Raw genomic sequence first — 21,771 nt, forward strand, 5'->3', positions numbered from 1 at the left:
TCAGAATTGCTAATAGCAATTTTATTCAAAAACAAATTATTTTGAGCCTAAATGTAATATATTATAGTATTTTGTGAATAATTCCAAAACTTGAAACTAGATTTACTAAATCTTAATTGTATGACAAAACTAAGTATATATAAGACATAAATTTTATTATACAGTTTTAAGATTAAGTTATTGTATCGCAACTAACTGAGAGTATTAATAATTTTAGACAATATTCACTTTGCCCAGTGGTTTTATGTATAAAAAGCCATTCAATCTTCTCCTTGTATAAAGTGTTTGTCTTATCTTTTTTCTTATAAATATAAGGATCTGATATTATATTTAATTATAATTACATTTTTAATTATAAAGTATAATAAACTGGTATTACCTTAGATTTTTTATAAATATTTATTATTCACAGTTAGCATTTACGATTATATATCAAATGCATTTGATTGATCCCAGTTTAATTTTATTTAGTGTTGTTGCATCATGTTAGCATTAAATCTAAAATGGCTAACTGATACAATTTTAATATTTATTAATTTTAATGACTATAGTAATGAATGTTTTTTAATTAAATTGAGCAATAAATAATTTGCTATTTTACACTTTTTAAGAATTTAATTGCCAAATTGTTAACATGTGTATCATTTCAATTTTGTATACGCTAAGTTTCTATTCAATATCCTTAACAAATGACTAAATTTAACTTATTGTAGATCAACTTTTAGTCAAGTTTTTTAAATATGTTGGCTGTGTTTGTGAGTATTTTATCAGTGAAAGTTAATTTCATGATTCTATGAAATTATCAATACTTTTTTTATTGATTGTTTAATTGTCTAATGTAGTTCTTGTTCAAAATTTATAACAATAGTACAAAAAACTTGTAAAGTTCTATAACCTTAGCTGGATATGAGGTCAATTGAAGAAATATGAAATTGGCAAAACAAAATTAATAAATTTTATTGAATTTTACTCACAACGAGTCCTCCCCATTTTCGAATCACAGATTTTTCCTAAAAAATTTTGGGAACTCTTGATACTTATCTAATGATGAAGTTCCTTACATTAGTTGATCCCTAGCCCTTGATGCCCAGTTTTAAAATCATTTTCTCTCTAATTAAAAATTTTTGCGATGTTCCAACTCAGAAAAAAACGTCTTTAACGAAAAAATTTTCAAAACCAGATAATTCTAGAATCAAACAAAAAAGTCGTTTAAATCTTTTTGTAATTTTTTATCTATTTTCACCTATTTTCAGATGTCTAAATTTGACGTGTTTCTTAGGGATTTTAGAGACCTCTTAAAAAGGTGATAGAAAATCTTGAAAATTCTAAAAAAATAATTAAAAATTGATAGTACATTCTAGAAAAATTGTAATAAAATGCTCTTGCGTCATTTGATCGTCGATACATTTTCATTTTCTTGACGATAATCTTTATAATCTTTTTCGTCGTCATGAAGATAATTCTTCTTTTTTTTTTTACTCTTTGAAGCTTTCTTTTTTTTGTTCAAAGATTGTTTGATTTTTATCTCACATTCTACTTTTTGACGACACTCAATTCTTTGCTGATGTAAGTATATCTAATTGTTGTCAATATAGCACCACTTTTACATTCTATTGTTATTAAACAATATGACTAAAAATAAAAATCTCTCACATCATAAATGGTCATTTTTGCTATTAAACTATTATTTTGTGAAAATTTATTTTACTTAAAAAACCTTGCATGGTTCAAAAAATTGTTTATTACCTCAGTTTAGGAATATAATTACTTTATCCTTTTTACAATTTAAACTTCGTCTGTTATAATTGTTATAATATCCAAGAATATGATTCGTGAAGTTTTAGATGTTCAATGTGGTTTTTTATTTTTTCTGCGCTGCAGTTTTCTTCCCACCTTGTTAATCAAATATTCAAAATATCAACGTAATTTTAGCGCTAGTTTCTAAATAAATTTTCTAAATTTAAGTACTTTTCTTGTAATTTAATTTGAAGTGAAAGAAATTTTGATTTTCTATCAATTTTATAACATTAATATCCAAATACAAATGTAAATGGTTAGTAAAAAAAATGTAGACCTTGTTTTTGCTTTAAGACCTTGTTTTCTGTAAACATCAAATTTTCACGGGTCGTGAAAAAGGACTTGCATTGACCATGAGGAAGCGTACGTAGGCTCGTATTACAATCCTTCTTTTTGCTAAAAAAAATCATAACTGCACCCGTTGACAGACATACTATTTTCATCTTGGCCGCCGGGACGAAAAAAGTTAGTTTCGGCTGGGGCAGCATGAAAAAATTATGAAAGAATTGTGGTCTCAATCATTGCAGTAGGGAGCGTGTAACGCGTTCCTCCATTAATCTGAAATGATAAGGAAATTTCGAATTTGATATTTTTTATTTATGTATTGTCTTGGTATTTTTGTAAATTCAATTTTCTTTTATTTTGATGGAACCATAACAAAAAATGGGTTATTTAAAGTTTTCTTTATTAGGAGTCAGATTACAGGTACAGATGAATTTACAATTTTTTTACAATACAATCTCTAGTTCTATATATATTTTATTTTAATCGACTTGAAGTTTTTTTAGTACTCTTGTAAAGTATTAAAATAAATAATGATCAATCTTGTCATAAATATATTTGAATAGATTTTTTTTTATTTAAGAGCATTTTGTATTATATCTCTCTATACATTTTCTATTTAGTTGAAATTGTACCAACAGCTTCGTTTGTTCTATTTTTTTATTTATTTGCTTTTTTAAGTATAATTTGTAGATCAAGACTACGTATAACTCATCATACTTATCCCACAGTTAATTTAAAGCGAAAACCCTGCAGGAGTTTTGCGGATTTCGTAATTTTTCTCTAAAGACAGTGCTTGATTAATTTTACAAGCTTAAAGATTTAATAATTTGCGATGTCAATCATTTTTATCCACTGCAACAGAAATTTTTTTACATTGGAATTATTCATCCTTACAAATTAATGATAATATTTTTTCATGCTGCACCCTGTAGAATGACTAGGATAGCAAAGTATGAAGGTCATGCAACATGTTCTTTTTAATTATATTTAGAAATTAAAAAAATTGTATCAAAAGAATCTTTTTTGGTTTTAAACCAAAATTTTTAAGAATGTCATTTCACACAAATGCAATAGCATTTCCAATTTGGCAGTACTTATTCATACCTGATAACTAATCATTTATGTAGCGAAATATATCATTTTGCTAAACGCACTCAAAGCAGTTGCTACATATTCTACATCCCCGAAGTTTATCACATTCACAAACGTTTAATTTTAGCAACTGTAATCATTTTTGGATAGTATTCACATAAAAAATATTCAACACAGATTTTTAATATTTAATACACCGACCCAGTATAAAATATCACTACAGTTTGGTAATTATTATAACCATGAATGAAGCAATTTAATTTAAATACTTTTTGAAAGAGTACCTTGAATACTCTGTACGAAAACAAAGTTCAATTGCATATTCAATAATATGAAAAATTGATTGTATTTGGATCCTTAAGTTAAATATCATAAACGATTTTCAATAAAAGGTTTTTTCAATAATGAATAGAAAATTCTCTAAGAACTATGAAAAACGTATCAAATTATAAAAGTATTTATTTAATATAATTGTACCGATAATATAATTTTTTTATCTGCAAGATAAATGACATCTCAAATTTCAAGTGGAAATTGGGTTTCAATTAACATTACTAAATTTCGGAGGTTAATTTTTCACAACTTGTGGTTCAGAAGTCGCCTTCAACAAAACTCTCCAAAATATTTACTTTCTTATTTACAGTTGGCTTAAGTTAAAAAAAATATTAAAATGTTCATGTACGTCTTATAAACGTGACTTTCATAAATACCTTCAATATTATATGTCTTACACTAATATACATATAATATACATCACAATATGTATCGCAATAAAATATGTATCATCCTGGACTAGAATCTATGAAGATACATACATTCAAATTCTAGTTCATATAGATTTATATAAACACAAATTTATGTATTTAAGAAAGTCACGTTTATATTTGTGTATAAATACTCAATTTTTTCGTAACTTCAGTCCACCATAAATAACAAAATAAGCATTTTGGAGCGTTTTACCCATGTAGACTTTTGATCGATAACCTACTCTCCAAAATTTTAGAAATATTGAGTGAAACCCCTTTACTTGTTCACTTGAAATTTTAGTTCATTTCCTGGTTTGCAATAAGGTTTTATCTATCGTATTTAATTTGTTTGTAACTTAGTCCTATGTGAATTCGATTTTCTGCCAGTGATGTTAGATTTCATCGAGGATCTGCGTAGGCCGAGAATAAATAAAGAAGCAATTTAGTTTGCTTACTTTCAGAGAAGTAAAAATATTGAACATTATTTTATAATATATTGTTACAAAGTCCGATAGACTTTAAATGTTTTTCATCACAGAATTAATATATTTTTAACTGTTAACCATTGAAAATATCAATTTTAGTAGTTCTTTACCCAGAAAAATCGGTTAAAAAAATTAAAAATTAAAAATCAAATTTGACCGCTAAATTCCAAGAAGACTTAAAATAATAGAATCCAAAATATTCCTGCAAATAACTACTTAGCCACCTAAAGCACCAAAACATATTGAATTAATTAAACTACATGATAGATTTTAAATTGCTTATGCAAGAATAAATAAAACTGTTTGAGCTACACGGATATCGGTCGATTTTCTTGACATTTTTTATTAAACATTTTATTTTCAGCCATTAACTTTAAAAAATTTTAATTCCAATTAAGTTTGGATAACAGAGATTCGATTTTCTTTTCGATCTTGGTAAAAACAGCATTGATATGGACCATTGCGTTTAATTTAGTTCATTTACATTGAAATGAAAATCTTTTCGATCTCTGGCAGGAATGATATATTTCTATTTGTGTATCACATATTATAAATTCAACAACAAATTATAATCGAGCGTCGAGAGAAGTCATAACAAAAAATAAATTATTCAATCCATTCATTGCTGGGATAAATATTCTTTGTTCTCATTTCGAGTAGTTGATTACTTTTTAGAATCACCCAATTAGTATAATATATTAACTTATGTATCATTCTGATTTTTTTGGAAGGTGTTCGTTTATTTGGTCTTCTACTTCATTAACGTATTGGATAATTTTGTAATGGTTTCGTTACCATGAAAACATTTCATAAACTCTTTCGAACTCTTAAGTTTTTAGAAATTAGCAATTATAATAATAAATCTGTCTTCCAACTCTAATTATAATTTTTTAAATTACAATATCAAGAGATAAAAATCGATAACGCTCGCGACAAAAGTTAACTTAAAAATTATATCTAAGTTCATACAAAAGTTCATGGCAAAAATAGGATTTCTAACAAAGTAAATTATAGGGCACGATTCTGATTGAAATATTACATTAAAAATGCATCACATTGAGTGCCCATCATTAAAAAGTACACAGCATTTTACGGAAGATGCATTTTGAGAGCATCTATCGCACAGTGCGAACGAACTGTAAACGCGCTGTGCCTGCACAACATGGAAAGCTTGTGACTCGCGCTACACAAATATATATATTTATAGTTCATGAGCAGAATAATTTTCGTACCCACTGTTTATAAACTTAGCAAATAATAAAAATACGACGACGATAATAAAACTTGCGTAAAAAATTATCGCGGGAATCAATGGTATATCGTGCAGCTTTTGAAGCTCGATTTATACACGACTTCTTGTCTTTGTATTCTTCTTTCTTACAACTTTTTATCTCTTTTTCTCTTCCTGTAGCGATTAACGCACTTGCTCACAATTTATAACTTACGTACATACTTTATACACATTGCTTCGCAATTTTCACTTTCTCATGCATATGCAATTATCGCAGTGACAAACAAAATACAACCACGCGTTTATAGTATACCCTGCAATGATTCATGCAGCACGGGCTTTTTAAAGTTATTTTCTCAATATTTATAATATACATTTAGTAGTAACGTAGAAGTGCATTTTTTTAATCGTGTATTTATAATTAAATATACTTATAGACTCTATACTATATAGTAAGTATTCACAGAGAGAAAAATTTGAGGAAGGTTTGTGGTGGAATGGGCACGTGAAGAGAGGCTCGATCGACGTCGGCAAGTTTCTCCTGAAAGGCCGGATCTTGATCTGCGATGCACGGATGTCCAAGCGATCGCCAAAATAGACAGCGACAATTTCGACACAGCTGTATCATTTCCGCATATTCTTCTCGTAGCCCGTAAGACCTTAAAATAAAATGCGTATGTTCGATTGCGGGTTAATCGAGTTTGTTCGCCTGTACTGGTTCGATCATTTGAACTTCATCACTCGATAAGAATATTTTTATTGTGTTATAAAGATCGATAAACGAAATAGTACGCACGTACCTCCGGGCAATAGTAAATATACATTTCCAGTCTTTGTCGGGATTGTTTCGTCGGGCAGTGGCGATCTGCAATGGCGTAAAGTGATACTGGGCGAGTTCCCGCCAGATCCTTTGCTCCTGTGCCAGGACGGCTAAGTGTTCGCAAGCCTCGGACGATGCCTCGATGTCCCGGGGATCGCTCAAACGCAACAACACCTCGCGTCGACACTCGGCTGGTAGATCCGACCATTGAGGTTGTTGCTCTTCATCCGGCTGTGGCGAAAAACATTTCATTAAAATACGATCGTTCGAATTTTTCGTACCTGTCTATTTCATATCTAGCAATGAGAGAATTTAAACATAAATAATGGCTCTGTGTACCTGAGTAATTTGGATGGAGGATGCGATGTGCAATATTCTGTCCAAAGCCGCTTTGTGTTTTTCCCATAAAATTACTGATCCTAGTGGTCTTCCACCCCAACAGCAACCTGCACTAAAAGCTCGAACTCTTTCGATAAGTCTGCGCAATCTTCCTGTTTGCTGTTGTGATAAGGACACTGAAACAAATAGAATAATGATTAATAGTCTGAAGACACATTTATTATTAATCAAAGAAAGCTTAGCTTTATCAAAGTACACGCTTATTGTTAGTTCATGCATGTAAAATCAATAATTTATAATCTTTCATTGCAATATAGAACTGTTGTATTGTTTACCAGCAAGCTCTGGCTTTATGATTTCATTATTGTTCTAACGTCAAATCAAATTTGAATTCTGCTTTGACCATGATTTCTCGTGCAGTAATTAATACGAAAAACTTATATAATGACAAAAGATAGAGTTCACATACCTTCTAACGCTACCTCTTCAAGCATATTGAAGAGTACACGCTGAGCGCAACCGCTGAGACCACCCATTCGGTGGCTGACCAACAGATCGAGTAAGCGAACGATGTAGTTAAAACGCCGACAGTCGTGGACCGCTGACAAGAAATCGAGCCTCTTCAACGCGTCACTTAGCCCGTTAAAACCAGCGATCTGCCATTAAAATTAATTAGTCTCCTCGTGCGTATGAATATTACAGGGTCTTTAAAAAAAAAGCTACGTAACATACAAAATCTGTCGCCTACGATAAACGATTTAGTTAGGGCGGATGATTAAGTTTTTCACACGAAACGAGTTCGATTCACATGTAATAATATCCCGCTAATTGCAATATTGGAATATCGAATTTTTTTTGTTATTAGTAATTGTACTCCTGATATTGACAGCAATTTAAATGAGCTTGCATAAAAAACAAGCATTCACGGTATATAATAGACTAAGAAAAATGATTTGAAATATGCGGGCAAAGTACGAGTTGTAGAGTACTTTCTCGTTATCGCAAGTGTTTGAAGAGTTTATTCAATTATCTGAATAATATGGATGACATTTTTTCAAAGAAAAACAACCACTGAGTAAACTATGTACAAGTCAGTTTTATAAGTTACTTACTTCTCGGGTACATTTCAATGTGATGTGACAGTGTGGCTGGACGGCATCTTCTGCATTGACAATTAAAAATATTATTAAAAAAATACAAATTTAGACAAATTATCAGGAATTAATTAAAAAACCAACCTTTTTTTTTGTCTTTATCTTTTTCCTTTTCTCTTTTATCGCCGTTAGATTCGACTCTAGAAAAAAACCGATTTTTGAAATCAAATATATGCTAAGTAAAACATTTTTATGAAATTCAATTTTTTCCAGATGAACACTAATATAATAAAAAATATCAATAGGCCTTATTTCTCCAGGGATTAAAAAAGATGTAAAATTTAAAAGAATTGTATTCAATTTTTGAAAATTCTATTTTTTGTTGTTTTTCGGGTTTTTCAAAAATGCTGAAAGGTGAGGGAGAGTTTTATTTTCATGAATCGACGAAATATTTGTAATGCTATTCAGAATCAATCGTCGAAAAATGTTACACTTTTTTAAATAATTTTCGCAAACAATAGGAAATAATAAAACTCAACGAGTACTGATTTCCAGCTATGACATCACACTTTCTATAGTAATGAGTGATAAAGAATAATTATTATAAATAGGGAGACATAAAAGCAGACAAAATTAGTACGTATATCTATAGCTAGGAAGAGTTGCTAGCGCGCAATCATACGGCCGTCGACCTTAGTTTTATTCTCATTCATTTTAATACATATAACGTGTGCACGTATATATCGTATTTATTGTGTATATTCGTGTGCACATTGTACATACATACATACATACATGCACACAAGAAGCAAGAACGTCCAAGCGCGGAACATCGTCGTCGTGCAAGTGTAATAGTGTCAAGCGAGTCGGCGCAAGCTTGACGAACCCTTTTTCTTCATCGTCTTATAGACATGATTTTATTATTATAATCGCCTCTAATTTTGTAGTCGTATCATTTGCGGTTATTTTTTCTATCCAACACTGGCGGGTGGTACGTGCATACTACATATCAGCGTTATAACTGTGCTGCTGTAGTTGCGCGCGTATGTAACGTTTACATATCAAGTGCCACTTTCCTTCTATCGATCGACCTACTAGGCTAGTCCTACCCATATACTTCAGAGAACATTCAAAACGCAACAAGTGCAGAAGCAGCAGCTGCAGCAGCACATCTAAGTGTGCACCTATGAATATCCCAAGACTATACGCTGTAAAGTTCGGCTTGCTTGGCTTTTTGCTTGCGCTTCTTTTTATTTTTGTTTTGTTCATTTTGTCGAGGGATAAACCTAGGTGGTTGCTGAGAGTGGATTGATTTTTTCTCGTGCATCAACTTGTGTCGCGACGAAGCTGTCACTTGGTACGTTGTGCAGCTACACTTTATCTCATATCACTTGGTTCACAATCCCGATAACAGAAAACTTTGTTTTGAAACATATCATTGATTACTGAGCAGTGCAGACATAAAACGCAAATTTGAACAAGCTATGAACATTTTTTTTAATGAGACGATACCTATTTTTGAACCTCTCAGAAAAGCTCAAAGTAATGGAATAGAACCTCATTCAAGATACAGCTAGCAACAAGTGCTTCATTATACGTGTGGCAATTGCGGAGCTGGAACACATAGCTTATAGCGCATCTCGTGCTGAGCTCGAAAAAAACAGTCAATGCACAGAGGTGCATTCGAAAGGAAAGCGAAAGAGAAACATAGCACGTATCGGCTACATTCTCACCGCAGTCGCGCGGCAAAAAATGCAGTCCCATGCGTGCGCGCCCGCAGTGAGTAAACTCACTCGAATGCCAGGTTAAAATGAAAAATGTCGATCGAAGGGAACGAGGAGGGAATTTTTTGCCTCGTTTTTCCAAGAACTACAAGCGCGAGAATAGTCAACTCTCTCATGGTCATGCAGCGCTCGCTCAAGTCACGCGTGGGTGATGTACAACTACGTTCGTTTCTTATACACATTTTATGTATGTGTTATATGCGCGCAGATGTGCAGCACGTATTGCGCGGACCAAATACACGTCGCGTAATTGTGACTTTTTGCTGCTGTGCTGTGTGCACGCTGCGCGAGACACGATGATTACTGCTATGATTATTGTGACGATGAGTGAGATGGGCAACTCTTTATTATCGAATGATTTGCCTTTGTCTGCAGTTCTAGTCCGTGTCTTTTTGTATCATTACGTTGCGCGGCGGGTGCGCAATAGCTGCCTCAAATTCGCGCATTGAAAATTGCTCGTGATTCTGCGTTGTTCTATGACATTAGATGCATCTAGTTGACTGGTCTACTGTCGGTGGCTTCTATTACCGTGCACGCGCAGACTCGAACCGGAATAATGTCACGAGGCTCGATGCTTTAAATTACCGAAAATAATTCGAGCTCTCGCTTACGCATTGGTTCAACGACTGATCGGTCTAATATTAGCTACTGATTTTACTTGTTTCTTCGAATCTTTTGTGTCCGTTCTTGCGAGAGACGAAGAAGTTTATCTTCAGAATTAACGAAAAAAAGAATATCATAAAAGCTCGTGATAGCTACGAAGCGAAGACCGTATCAATATGTCGATATCACGACGCGCATTTCTGTAACATACTCTCGTATCTTACTTGATTTTTTTTTCATTTCAATAAAATTGCGCAGTTGCGATTTGAACTCTTATCCCCGATTATTTATATACGTAAGAGCTTATATACATACGTGCAGTTCCTTTTACGTAACAGCAATGCGAGAACATGAAAGGGAAGTGGAATCCACGCGAGCGAGTGTACACTGCGACATCGCGGCTAGGCTGCCGCGTTATGTATGCATCGTGTGTACTTAGTCGCATAAAAGCTCATTAGAGAAAACTCGAGCCGATTTTTTCCAACCGCAATAAATGGCAACGCAACGTTTGGCAAGATAAATTTAAGCACACGTGGTTTCTTTTACTGATCTTCGTGTACTATTAATTTACTATGTTATTGGACCATTTGTTGTTAGTTTCAATTTATAGTTGGATGAAATCATTTAATTTTAATTAACTGTATATATTTCGTATTCAAAAGAAGATTCCAAATCTCTTTTCATCAACCTTGAAACTTGCTCTCAAATAGAAAATAGTTAATTAGAAATATAGACAAAAAGCTGAACTGCCTTTCAATAATCTCCCAAAGTAGTTATTTTGATTATTAAGTTTCATCTTCTTTCAGTTAAAAAAAAAAGTTTGAAGATAGTTTATCAATAAATTTATCAACTAATATTATTGAATTATTGAATATATTTTGACCATTTCTTTGATCGTGGGTGGAATATCGTAAAAAATATAATATTTAGTGCCCTAGTGAAACTGCGTCCTTGTTGAACGGTGAAATTGACTCACATATTTCGTAAGCCAATTAACTTGGTAATTTATTTAAGCTTCCTTGTGATGAACAGACATCGCCAGGGGCTAACCATTAAAGAAAGTTAGAGCTTATGATGACGCGCCGCTATAAATTTAAAAGAAATGTTGAGATTTTAACAAATTTATCTGTTATTATTTGTATGACATATAACTAGACTTTAATATGTGCGCGCTACGCGCGCATGGAACTCTTATGAGTATGTCATTTAATATATGAAAGATATTATTAACTACAGAGGGCGTATATAGATGACACTAAAATATTTCTTGTACTCACATGAAGTTGGCTCTAAGAGGGTTCAATTCGATCTATAATCGCAATGGCTCTTATATTAATTAGATTTATTTTTTTGAAATAAAACGATTAGGATTAAAATTATAATTTTATTTGGAAAAAAATTACAAAAATTATGAAAAAAACTGTTGTCTATGCGGGTTCAAAATAGAGACACGATCAAGAGTTTGGTAAAGTGTACACGAGGCAAAAATTTGCAAATCCTCGCACAAAAGGCGTAATTAAAGCCTGACTTTTGATACGCGGATTTCTCTTCTTAGTTTGAAAACTTTTGTTGGTGGATGACAACACGAGTTTTGGCTCTTTTTCAAAAATAATCATCAGAACGGAGTCCTTTACTGGGGTATTAGAGATTATAAATTAAATGTTCATTTTGATGGAATATATCATAAATATGACATATTATATTCAAATGCGTAACTGTTTCAAAATGAAGGTCATATATTCTTGGCAAAGATTTGCATATTGACTTGGCAAAAATTTTACTATTCTAAGTATTTAATATTGCTTCATATAATAGGTCAATGAGTCTACTAGTTCCAAATTAGGATGGAAGAAACTTTGACATTTTTTCCTGATTCTATTTGAAATCTCATATACTTATACTGTTTACTTATACTGCTTGAAAATGCAGTTTCACATTTGAGATCGAAATCGTTATCTTAATTAGGATTTAGTGAAGAATAAAAAGTGTACCCTTTTTTCCTAAAATATAATAAAATTTAAATATGCTTCAATCGGATTTTTTAAAGAAATCGCATAGATTGCAAAGTGTAAAATGCCTTTACGTACACGAACTCACTGAATATTCACGTTACATAATTCTGAGATAGATTGACGCAAGGATAGAAATTATCAAGGTCTTTTTTCGAGGTCTCATACATCTCCATCATTCAAATACTGTGCGTTTTTCTAATTAACATCATCGCTTTGCGGTTTTAAAACTATGGTAGCGTTTTTAAATAGTCTTACTCCGAACTATCAGACATTGCAATTTAAATCTAAAAAAACTTCTATCGTATCCCAATTCCTGAGAGAAACGCAATAGTCCAATTGAACGCATTTTGCTTTTTCAGTGTACACGTGTGCAGCAGCGTGGCTTTTCAGAATGAAAATAGTAACGAAGCACGCACGAAAACCGCGAAAAAAATTCGAGATTATGTATTCATATTGTCCTTTCTAAATCTCTCTCTTTCTCTTTTATTGTATTGCGTGCACGTGTACAAACGGGTACTGCACGAATATGTCGTGCGTGTTGGTATCAAGGACACTAAATAGCACGAGAAATTCACCGCCGCCCGCGCAATTGCCACTGGCTGTTTTTGCTTCGATTTAGTGCATGCGCGATACCATTATGCTATTCAATTTTGAGTGTAATTTAAATTCGTTGTATTGTGAGATAAGTTTTTCATTCAACCCGCGGAAAAATATCAAATTAATCATAAAAGGTATATCAGTCCTAAATTTCGTCAAATCAATTCAATTATTTATTTGACTTTTCTTAATGAATGATCGTAAACTCTATACTCGAGTAATCGTATAACTCAATTAGGTAGAAAAAGCCACTCGACCGCATGTTACGGAAAGGGTCAATGGCTGTTCATGGGTATTGAAATATACGATGCAGCGAGAGATTTGCCGACATAGGTGGAATATAATGTGTATCGAATATAGTCAACGATGCACATACCCACACACATAGGTGTAAAAAAAATGGTCCGATAAAATGGGCACACGTGCGTGTGTGTATATAACACACAGAGGAGTACTGCCTATACGAAGCTTTATATGCTGCTGCTGTATGTGCACAGCTGGGTCGCGACCCACTTTATCAGTGGGTTGCAGGTCACCGCAATATGTATGCAATATCTGTTACTGCATTTGCTCCTACTAGAGGGATACGTTTCTCACTCGGCTCTCATCCAACCCACACACTTTCAGATGCATCGTAAGGGTTTTTTTTTCTTTCTTATATCAGTCGAACGATCTTTCTTCCTCTCCGCGTGTATGCGGTTAGCTCGTTGACTAGTTACTTTCCCGAAACAATGATCCTATCGCGGCTGCTGCGGCTACAGACGACTCGTTTGCAACCAACTTCCGATGTGCCGATTAGAAACGTATCTTAGACGCTTATTACGATGTAGTTCGTATTTATCGACGAATTTTATATTTATCGAGCATGTTTACAAATATTCATGCATGTACAGGCGTGCGCTAGTAGAGAGTCATTAAGAGACTCATTCGTGAATCGTGCCACGGTCAAGGCTTTAACCGAGTCGATCCGAGAAAAATGTTTGATATCATAATGTACAATAATTGTATAAACGTTACTTTAATGCTGCTGTGCTGAGCGGGCGCGCGCCTGCGTGGATATGTGTAACATTAAATCTAATAAGTATTTTCATGCTGCAGAAGCCAAGAAAATAGTGAACTAAGCTAACCATTAATTTTGCTCGTTGCGCACACGAGTGAATTAAAATTTTCCAAGGATCTGCATTTTGAATGTAACCAAGTACCACACTTTCTAAACTAATTAACGGCCATTTTTCTAGCCACCAGTCATAAGGATTTTTTGTTCTACAAAATCTGAACTGCCGCATTATCTTTGTATAGGAATATATACAAATTTTTTTTTATATTCACGCAGCGATAAGATCAACGGCATAACTGTAAACAATGGTCGAATGATTTTTCGAGGAGAATTAGAAAGCGTGATAGAAGAAGTTCAATCATTTTCCTTATTTTCGTGATCTATGCGATTTATTGCATATTCGATGAACGAATATTTCAAACATTCAGTGTGCTTCACAATCGCTCGAGCCCATAAAATTAATTATACAGCTGAGTTAGAATTTTCGATGTAACATCCGTACGAATATTATTCCATTTTAACGAATGAAATTTTACGAACAGGTGGACCCAAACTGTAGTTTCTAGATGCAATTTTCTACTCATAAATTTTAACTTTCAAATAATCACAGCTATTAAAATTCAGCAAAAAGTATATTGAAATGAATTGCTTTTCTGTTCGAGGTAGTTACTCATTCGCGAAAAAATGACACAAGAAAATAAATTTAATTTCTTTTATTGCATATATTGCATGATTGAGTACAATTTTCATTAGTCTTACTTTAGATTATGTTCACGATTCATAACTTTTTCGATGATTTAGGTAACCATAATAATATTAAAAAACGAAATTATTCGAACTTTCTCTGCAATCAGGAAGTGTTTATTGTTCTGTGCGTCAAGTTTTGAAAAATATCAACATAATTGAAGCAATAGACCTAAGAAATAGTGAGAATTTTATCATTATTCGGGCAATCGAAATATACCGCAGCAAAAAATTTAATTTGGTATGCATGGAGATAGTTGAGTATAAATTGCGTAAAGATTTACTGTAAAAAGTTATTCAAATATGCTATGCAAGGTATGGTTTGCAAGAATGAAATGCAATAAAAAAAATTGAAGCATTTTTTTAAAACAGTCAGAATTTAGGGCAAAAACTTTCTAATTAGAGCTAGATAAAATTTCAGAATTTCTAATTGAATAAGTGGTCGTTGTTTAGCATTGGCAAGGACGTGACTTTTCATAACATTCAGTTTACGTACGCGCATTGCCAAGTGCGAAGCCCGTAAATTGTAGATTCGAGAGCGAAAAGAAACAAAGAGCGAAATAACGACAGTAGCAATGGAGGCATTGAAAAAGCATCAGGAAAAGTAAGAAGAAACAAATGTTTTTCAACTCATGACGAGTTCCGTTAACTTCTTTGTGCACTTTCTTTTGAAAAAAGAAATAGTATATATATGCGAGTCGTAATCGCATGTCCATCTGTTTTCTGCTTTGTAATACATTCTAAGCTCTACTGATTTTTCGTAGGAAAAATTTTCAATTTAAGAGCTTCCATCGCTTCTATAAGATACGAATATTATCATCATTACACTCATTACGTGTATTTCTGATGTAACTGATAAAATAAGCATTTTTAATTATTATTTTCTTTTAATCGACTTTTATTATTCATCATCAAAAAATAACCGGATCAGCTGATCAGCATTAGATTAGAAAATTTTCTCAATTGTACGTTTATAAAAATCAGTACTCGAGGAATCGTGCAAGCTACCACAGACTTCTTACATCCTCATAAAATTTCAATAGGCCACTTCATTAACGCGCTTGAGCAGAATTTCCTCATTCTAGACTTCAGGCAAGCTTAGGAAAGTATAATTCACGCGAAAAATAAGTACCCACACGCATGCAAGTTTCGCTTCGTCCAATTTCCTAAGAGCAGCAGCTGCTGCTGTGCCGAGTTGTGCGTTGTAAAAGTGAAAGCGTAACTAGCAGTTATTAGATTAATTTTCGAGAGGTCGGTGCTGGTTGCAACTGCGGCAAGTAAAAAATTCGATTGTCTCGAATTGCTCGGCTCTATCGTACGATGCATACGTTGCTCGGTCATTATAACATTCGGTGCATCGATGCGTTTTGTGCACATCCTCGACAGGTTAGGTTAGGGTGTAAGCGAGCACATACAAAACACAGTGGCGGCGAATGACGGTGCGCAAAAAAAGCCCGCGAGTGGAATACGTAACGAAGATGGAATAAATTATTCCTTCGGTGTGCAGCGCATGTGTGCACCGTGCGTAGGCTCCTGCTGCTGCCTCGAGATTCGAGAAGAGCACGTTGTCGCGGCCATACGGCTGACGCAGCAACGAAGCAACCTACGCATATCCGATGTAAACAAACAAAGCGAGTGCGCTGCGCTCTGCGAGATGGCCCGAGTTCACTGTCTCTGCGTTTGTGCGCGTCTGTATATTGCGCGCGTGCGTGTGTCAGACCGTCAGACGGCTAGAGCCATCGGCCAAGCAGAAGCAGAGAAAGAGAGACGGAGAGCAAAAGACTTCGTCTGCGCCTACGTTCTGCTATACTGTCGCTGCCATTTTTAAAAGAAATGTTGGAAAGAAAAAGCTCGTCCAACCTGCTGCGCTGCGTGCGCCTGCTCGGGTTCGAAGCCAATAGAGGCAAAAACAAAGATGCGAAACCAGACAAGAGGTTCGGCGCGCGCGCGAAGCTTTTCGTTTCGTGCGAAGGGCAGCAAGGGATGAGTGTGAGTACGATATACGCAGTAAATGCAACCTTTTCGAGGCCGTTCGATCGACTGGAGTTCACACATACATACGTATAGCTAGACTGCAGAGAGTGTATAATGCTCGGTTTAGTGCGTAAGCTGCGAGGCATGTTATTGGCCTATGCACGCACATATATCGATGCCGTTGTTCGCGTAGTCGTTTTCTTTGTCTACGGCAGCTAGTGCACTCGTGCTGTTTGCGTACCTTAGGCGCCTGCACTCGTTCTGAAAGGAACTTTTACTCGCTCGACGCGTCTTGGAAAGAATTTGTTGATCTACGCAGCTGGCGATTTACGAGCCAGTGACAAGCTATCAATAAGACCTTTTTGCAAGTTCAAGCTGTGCGTCTACTTGACAGCTGTAGCTGGCACAATGACATATCGCGCGATGGACTCACCTGAGCAGGAGAGATAGAGTTTTATGGTTGGCGCATTCGAGAATTTTTTTCTTCTCCCAACCTTCGACGGTTTTGACCCATTCCTCGCCAGGGCTGCGCCAATCCTTCGATATAAACGGCATCTTGTCAAGAGCTGAGCTGCCTTTGGACTAGTTTTCTAGCTGCTGTAATTGCTGCTGAGACGAGTCGCGCGGAAACACAGTAGCGAGCACCTTGTTTTATTGGATATTTTTATTGGTAAATTTCGCGTACGCGCGCGCTCTCGTGCAGTCACCCGTCCGCGTTTTACACGAATGGCCAACAGCGATACGTTGGTGTTTTCTTTCGTCGCCAGCTCGCTCGGACGTTGTTGAACTGCAGGCGGAACGACTCGAAGACCGCGACGACAAAGGAGCGCGCGCGTACCGCACTAGCAGCAGTAGCAGCACCAGCACAAACTGGTGCCCCCCGCGCGTGGAAAGCCTCCTTCTGGAGACGAGGTTCCTGCTTCTCGCACGACTACCGAGCCGGACAGATCCGAGTCCTCGAGGTGGAATCGGGCGCGAGAACTGGCAGCAGCGACGACGATGCCTTAGCCACGAACTGCCACTGGTGCTGGGCTCGCGCGAGACTGTATCGCTGTTGCTGCACGACGACGACGACGACGACGAGAGCGCAAGCGAGAGTCTGAATTGGTCGATGCTCGGCGCGAGCGTGCTCGGCCTGTGTTCGTGCTGTCAGACTGCCAGACTATATGCACACGCATACGCGAGAGTACCTCTATACGGTTGGGCTGCAGTGTATGTGTGCACTCTCTCCAGCAGCAGTTTTGCTCGCATCGACGGCCATGCGCATGGCTTTGATAGAATTGCGCTGCGTGTGACGTCACGCTCCGAGCGCGACTAATAATGTAATGCAGTCGAGCGGCGATCAGCTGAGTTGTGCCAAGCTATTTTCTAGCTGCATTCGCTGCATCTCGAGCGGATAGTGGCGCCATCCCTCACTGCTACAATACTTTTTCTCGGTACAGAGTTTCATTACCGCTCGATGGTACGCTCGCGATATTGCGCGTTATTATACATCCGAGGATATCGCCGCACTGCGTTTGCGCCAAAGATAAAGCATACACTTACATATAGAGTAAGACGGCCTGTACAACTTTTTGACATCCATTGACTTAAATTTAATAAAAATACAAGTCAAAGCTTTCATTCATCAAGTTGAAAGAATCAAATGAAAAGTATGAATAAATTTTGATCAGAAAATCTGATATAAAAGTTTGTTATGAAGAGTAAACGATCAATGTGACACTTCCAGTCCATTCGTTGCACCATGAGTGGCAGCACCTTGATCGTTTCATTTTATGTTGGAGTTTCGTTTCAATCAAATTTTCAAATATCGTAGCGTATGATAATAAAGTTCAGTCATGAGATGCACTCAATTTCGCAAGCTCGTAATAACTAAGGTTAGAAGAAAGCAAACATGTGTTTGCGTGTTTACGATCGACTTCAGAGTTCAAGCAACGCTGAACTGAACTTATCTATCACAATTGTCAAAGATATTTTGCTCTAACCGTTATGAAACCCCAAAAAATTAAAGCTGGTGACCTCGTTTTTCGAGCATGGGCCAATGGCTCGTGTTGATCATAATATTGTTTACGTCATTTTTACAGTATAAAAGCAACTGGTAAGAATTACTTTTCAAAGAGGCTATTTTAACCTAGAGATTTTACAAATCTGTCATTGCTGTGTGTGTGTAGTGCAAGTGTGCTACCCCCCGTAAACGACCTGACCAACGTAGGGACAGTATTGTTCGACGAGAGCGATCTGAGCAAACGTTGCTGGACCGATGAAGAGTTGATTGTTTTGAACGGTCGCCGAGAGTTTCAAAATCTTCTTCCAAAAGTAAACATTTTTTTAAATTTTGTCTTGCGAGAATAATTGAAATAATTAAGTAACTGAGAACGTTTCGGCTTTTCAGTTTGACAATTCTAGTAGTATTCAAAACGACCAGACCATTGCCGATATTCTGGATTATTTCAATACCTGCCTCGAGCACGTTAATGAATTATCAACCGGAAACGCTCGACGATTAATGCTTCGATCTTTAGCGGATGCCATGGGGGGATATCTGCATACTTACATTGCTCCGTTGACCAAGGCAGCCTTCTATGCAGGAAAAGTCAAGTATTGTAATACGGTCAAACTTTTTCGACTACTTGTAGAAATTAAAGCTTTTTTGATTACAACTGGAGAAGGTTGGATGAGTCCTGAACATATTGATTTGTTCAGTAACGTTACTCCTCTAAATTTAACATTAGATCCGGTTGAAAATGCCTGTGATCTGTTGATTTTTAACTACACGGGTGAGGAGCTTACTCTATAAGCTTAACGCACTAACTAATATAAAGTAATAATAAAGTGATAAAATTATTAGCAATGCCGCGGAAAAAGTGTTTAAAAAGAAAGCGTAGAAAAAAGAAGAAGCGATGGTTGAAGAAAAGACACAAACATTACAGAGGTATCAACATTTGTTATAAATAATTCGCCTTTTAAGTTATTATGAAATTATTTGAATTGTTTTTGCACAAGGTGCGTCGTGCAAAAATGGAAATTTTCGAAATACTGTACAATCGTTTGAATTATATCTACCTTATTTTGATGACGATTCAAGACCTAATAGGTGACTAATGCATATGTTTCAATTATCATCATATTTTTCTTTGTTGGGTAACACGTGCGATTTTCAGCATTGCTCTACCATTAAAAGATCGCCGGTTGTGGTCGCTGTACAGCGAAGAATCAGTTGCTGTATTGACTCGATACTACATCACTTCTGTCTATTGCATAATGTCGATGAACAATTACAAAGAAAATTTGGCAGGGTTTAATAAGAAATTTCACGAGTGGTTACTGCAATCAGTACGCAATAAAACATATCCTGTTAAAAATACTTGCCCCATTAAAAAAATTGAATAAATTTGCGATTTTTCGTAAAGGTATATCCACGATTAAAGGATGATAGATGGTATCCAGCTTTCGGAGAAATATTGAGAGTTATGGCACTTCTCGCAGGTATAAAAAAACGAGCTTAAAATTTTATAGGTAATTTTTCATTAGTTTTCAAAATTTTCAAAATTTTTAAGTAATATCGGGAAATAAGTATGATGACAAAAAATCTTCGCCTATACCGATTCGTAATCAAACCCTCGATGATACGCCCAAAGAAAACATTACACCAAACGAAGGTAGAGAATATTAATTTGTGGCTCTCTGCATACCTGCTGAAACGAAAAATAATTTTAGATTCGAAAACTGCATCCGAAACTTTCAATACATCTCAGCTAATCGTAATTGCGCTATTGACTGCTGCGATTGTCTGGTTTCTCGTTTGCTGTAGTCTTTGCTGTTATCGGTCTCTGCGCAAACATTCCTCCGAACTTTCGCCTTGCAAATCGCCAGTACCTCGGTGAGTCTGCGCAATTCGAGTCTTTTCTGACCAAATATACATTCTTTCTTGGTATCCTCGAGCCATACCATGTTTACATTGTCAGGGTGAACGTTCTGTACGAGAATCAAAATTTCGGTGATCTGGAAACTTGCCCATCCGCGTCTTCCAGCAAAAGTATGGGCAAAAAAATCAAAGATTGGTGGACGGATAATGTGCACTGCTCTGGAAAATGCAGCAAACAGCACGAGAACGATAAATTTTCAGCTTACAAATATGAGAGTCGAGAGACTATTCGCGATCGAAAGCAGAAAAAACTGTCCAAGTACGTTATAAAACGTTTAATTTAACTTTGATTTTGAGTTTTTTAAATATTTTTAGAAAACGAAAGACCCGACTAAAACACAAAACTTCAATGGATACTCCGACCAGTTCCTCTTGCATAGTGCATTATCAAAAGGTACCGGGAGATTGTCTACGTTTTTATTTTTCACGTTCTATTCTTCTTTAATACGAAATACTTTTTCAGAGAGTTTGCTACATGAGAGATTCGTCGAGCTCCGATGTGTCTGACAGCAGCTTTAGGCACTGAAAATAAATCGTATTGATTATTTTTAAAAAGTATTAGATACTTTTAAGAGGTGTAAAACGTATCATCGACGTTGAGAATTCTGTTTTAATTCTCTTAAATTTGAATTACAAAAAGTAGATTCAACGAGCCCATCATGTTTATGTATCAATCATAGGTACAATTTGATTTTATACCATGGTGTACAGCTATAAACACGAGAAACATGTTTAGTGTTTATAACCTTAGTATATAAATTTTAGAAAATACTTTTCCGGGCAATTTTTCTGTAATGTTTTCACCTTAATATTCTTCAATTGATATTGTAATGGTCGTTATTTTCGTATCGCTTACACTTTATGATCCTTTATTTTTGAATTCATGTACTTACTTTATATGACGGTAAACAATTTTTATAAAATGAATTTTAACTGCATCATTTTCAAAAAGTATTTATGTATGCTATAATCTTAATGAAGATTTCATCATGGTCAAACAAGAGGTGGAAAAGAAGATAAATAATCGATTGAAAATTCATCCTCTCGGCTCGACTCGCTCAACTGCTGTACGATAACATGCACTCGCATCCCTTTATTATTCTACCAAGACGTATATTAGTATTTTGAATCATAACAGTATGTGTAAGCGGGAACTGCAACTTGTTGCGACGTATATAGCAGAGAC

At 35.2% G+C, this 21,771-nt stretch overlaps 1 protein-coding gene across 1 annotated transcript; it reads right to left on the bottom strand.

Annotated features, from left to right (window-relative positions):
* Positions 1–2,924: 2,924 nt before the first annotated feature.
* LOC106659372 (F-box only protein 32) lies at positions 2,925–17,822 on the bottom strand. The gene is made up of 7 exons (XM_014381904.2): positions 17,094–17,822; positions 8,034–8,089; positions 7,908–7,957; positions 7,265–7,451; positions 6,796–6,971; positions 6,437–6,687; positions 2,925–6,295 (listed from the first exon to the last, which is right to left on the bottom strand). The coding sequence occupies exons 1-7, from the start codon at positions 17,213–17,215 to the stop codon at positions 6,097–6,099; spliced, it is 1,041 nt and encodes a 346-aa protein (XP_014237390.1). The 5' UTR covers positions 17,216–17,822; the 3' UTR covers positions 2,925–6,096.
* Between the last annotated feature and the right edge of the window lie 3,949 nt (positions 17,823–21,771).

The sequence above is a fragment of the Trichogramma pretiosum genome, unplaced genomic scaffold (genome assembly GCF_000599845.2).
Source record: "Trichogramma pretiosum strain Unisexual culture from Peru unplaced genomic scaffold, Tpre_2.0 scaffold16, whole genome shotgun sequence".
Classification (NCBI taxonomy): domain Eukaryota; kingdom Metazoa; phylum Arthropoda; class Insecta; order Hymenoptera; family Trichogrammatidae; genus Trichogramma; species Trichogramma pretiosum.

Excerpts from the sequence above, each read along its gene's own strand:
- LOC106659372 (XM_014381904.2), bottom strand. The coding sequence starts at position 17,215 with ATGCCGTTTATATCGAAGGATTGGCGCAGCCCTGGCGAGGAATGGGTC. Across the intron at positions 7,452-7,907 it reads CATTGAAATGTACCCGAGAA|ATCGCTGGTTTTAACGGGCT; the intron begins GTAAGTAACTTA and ends TTTTAATGGCAG. Across the intron at positions 6,688-6,795 it reads CCTCCATCCAAATTACTCAG|CCGGATGAAGAGCAACAACC; the intron begins GTACACAGAGCC and ends TTTTCGCCACAG.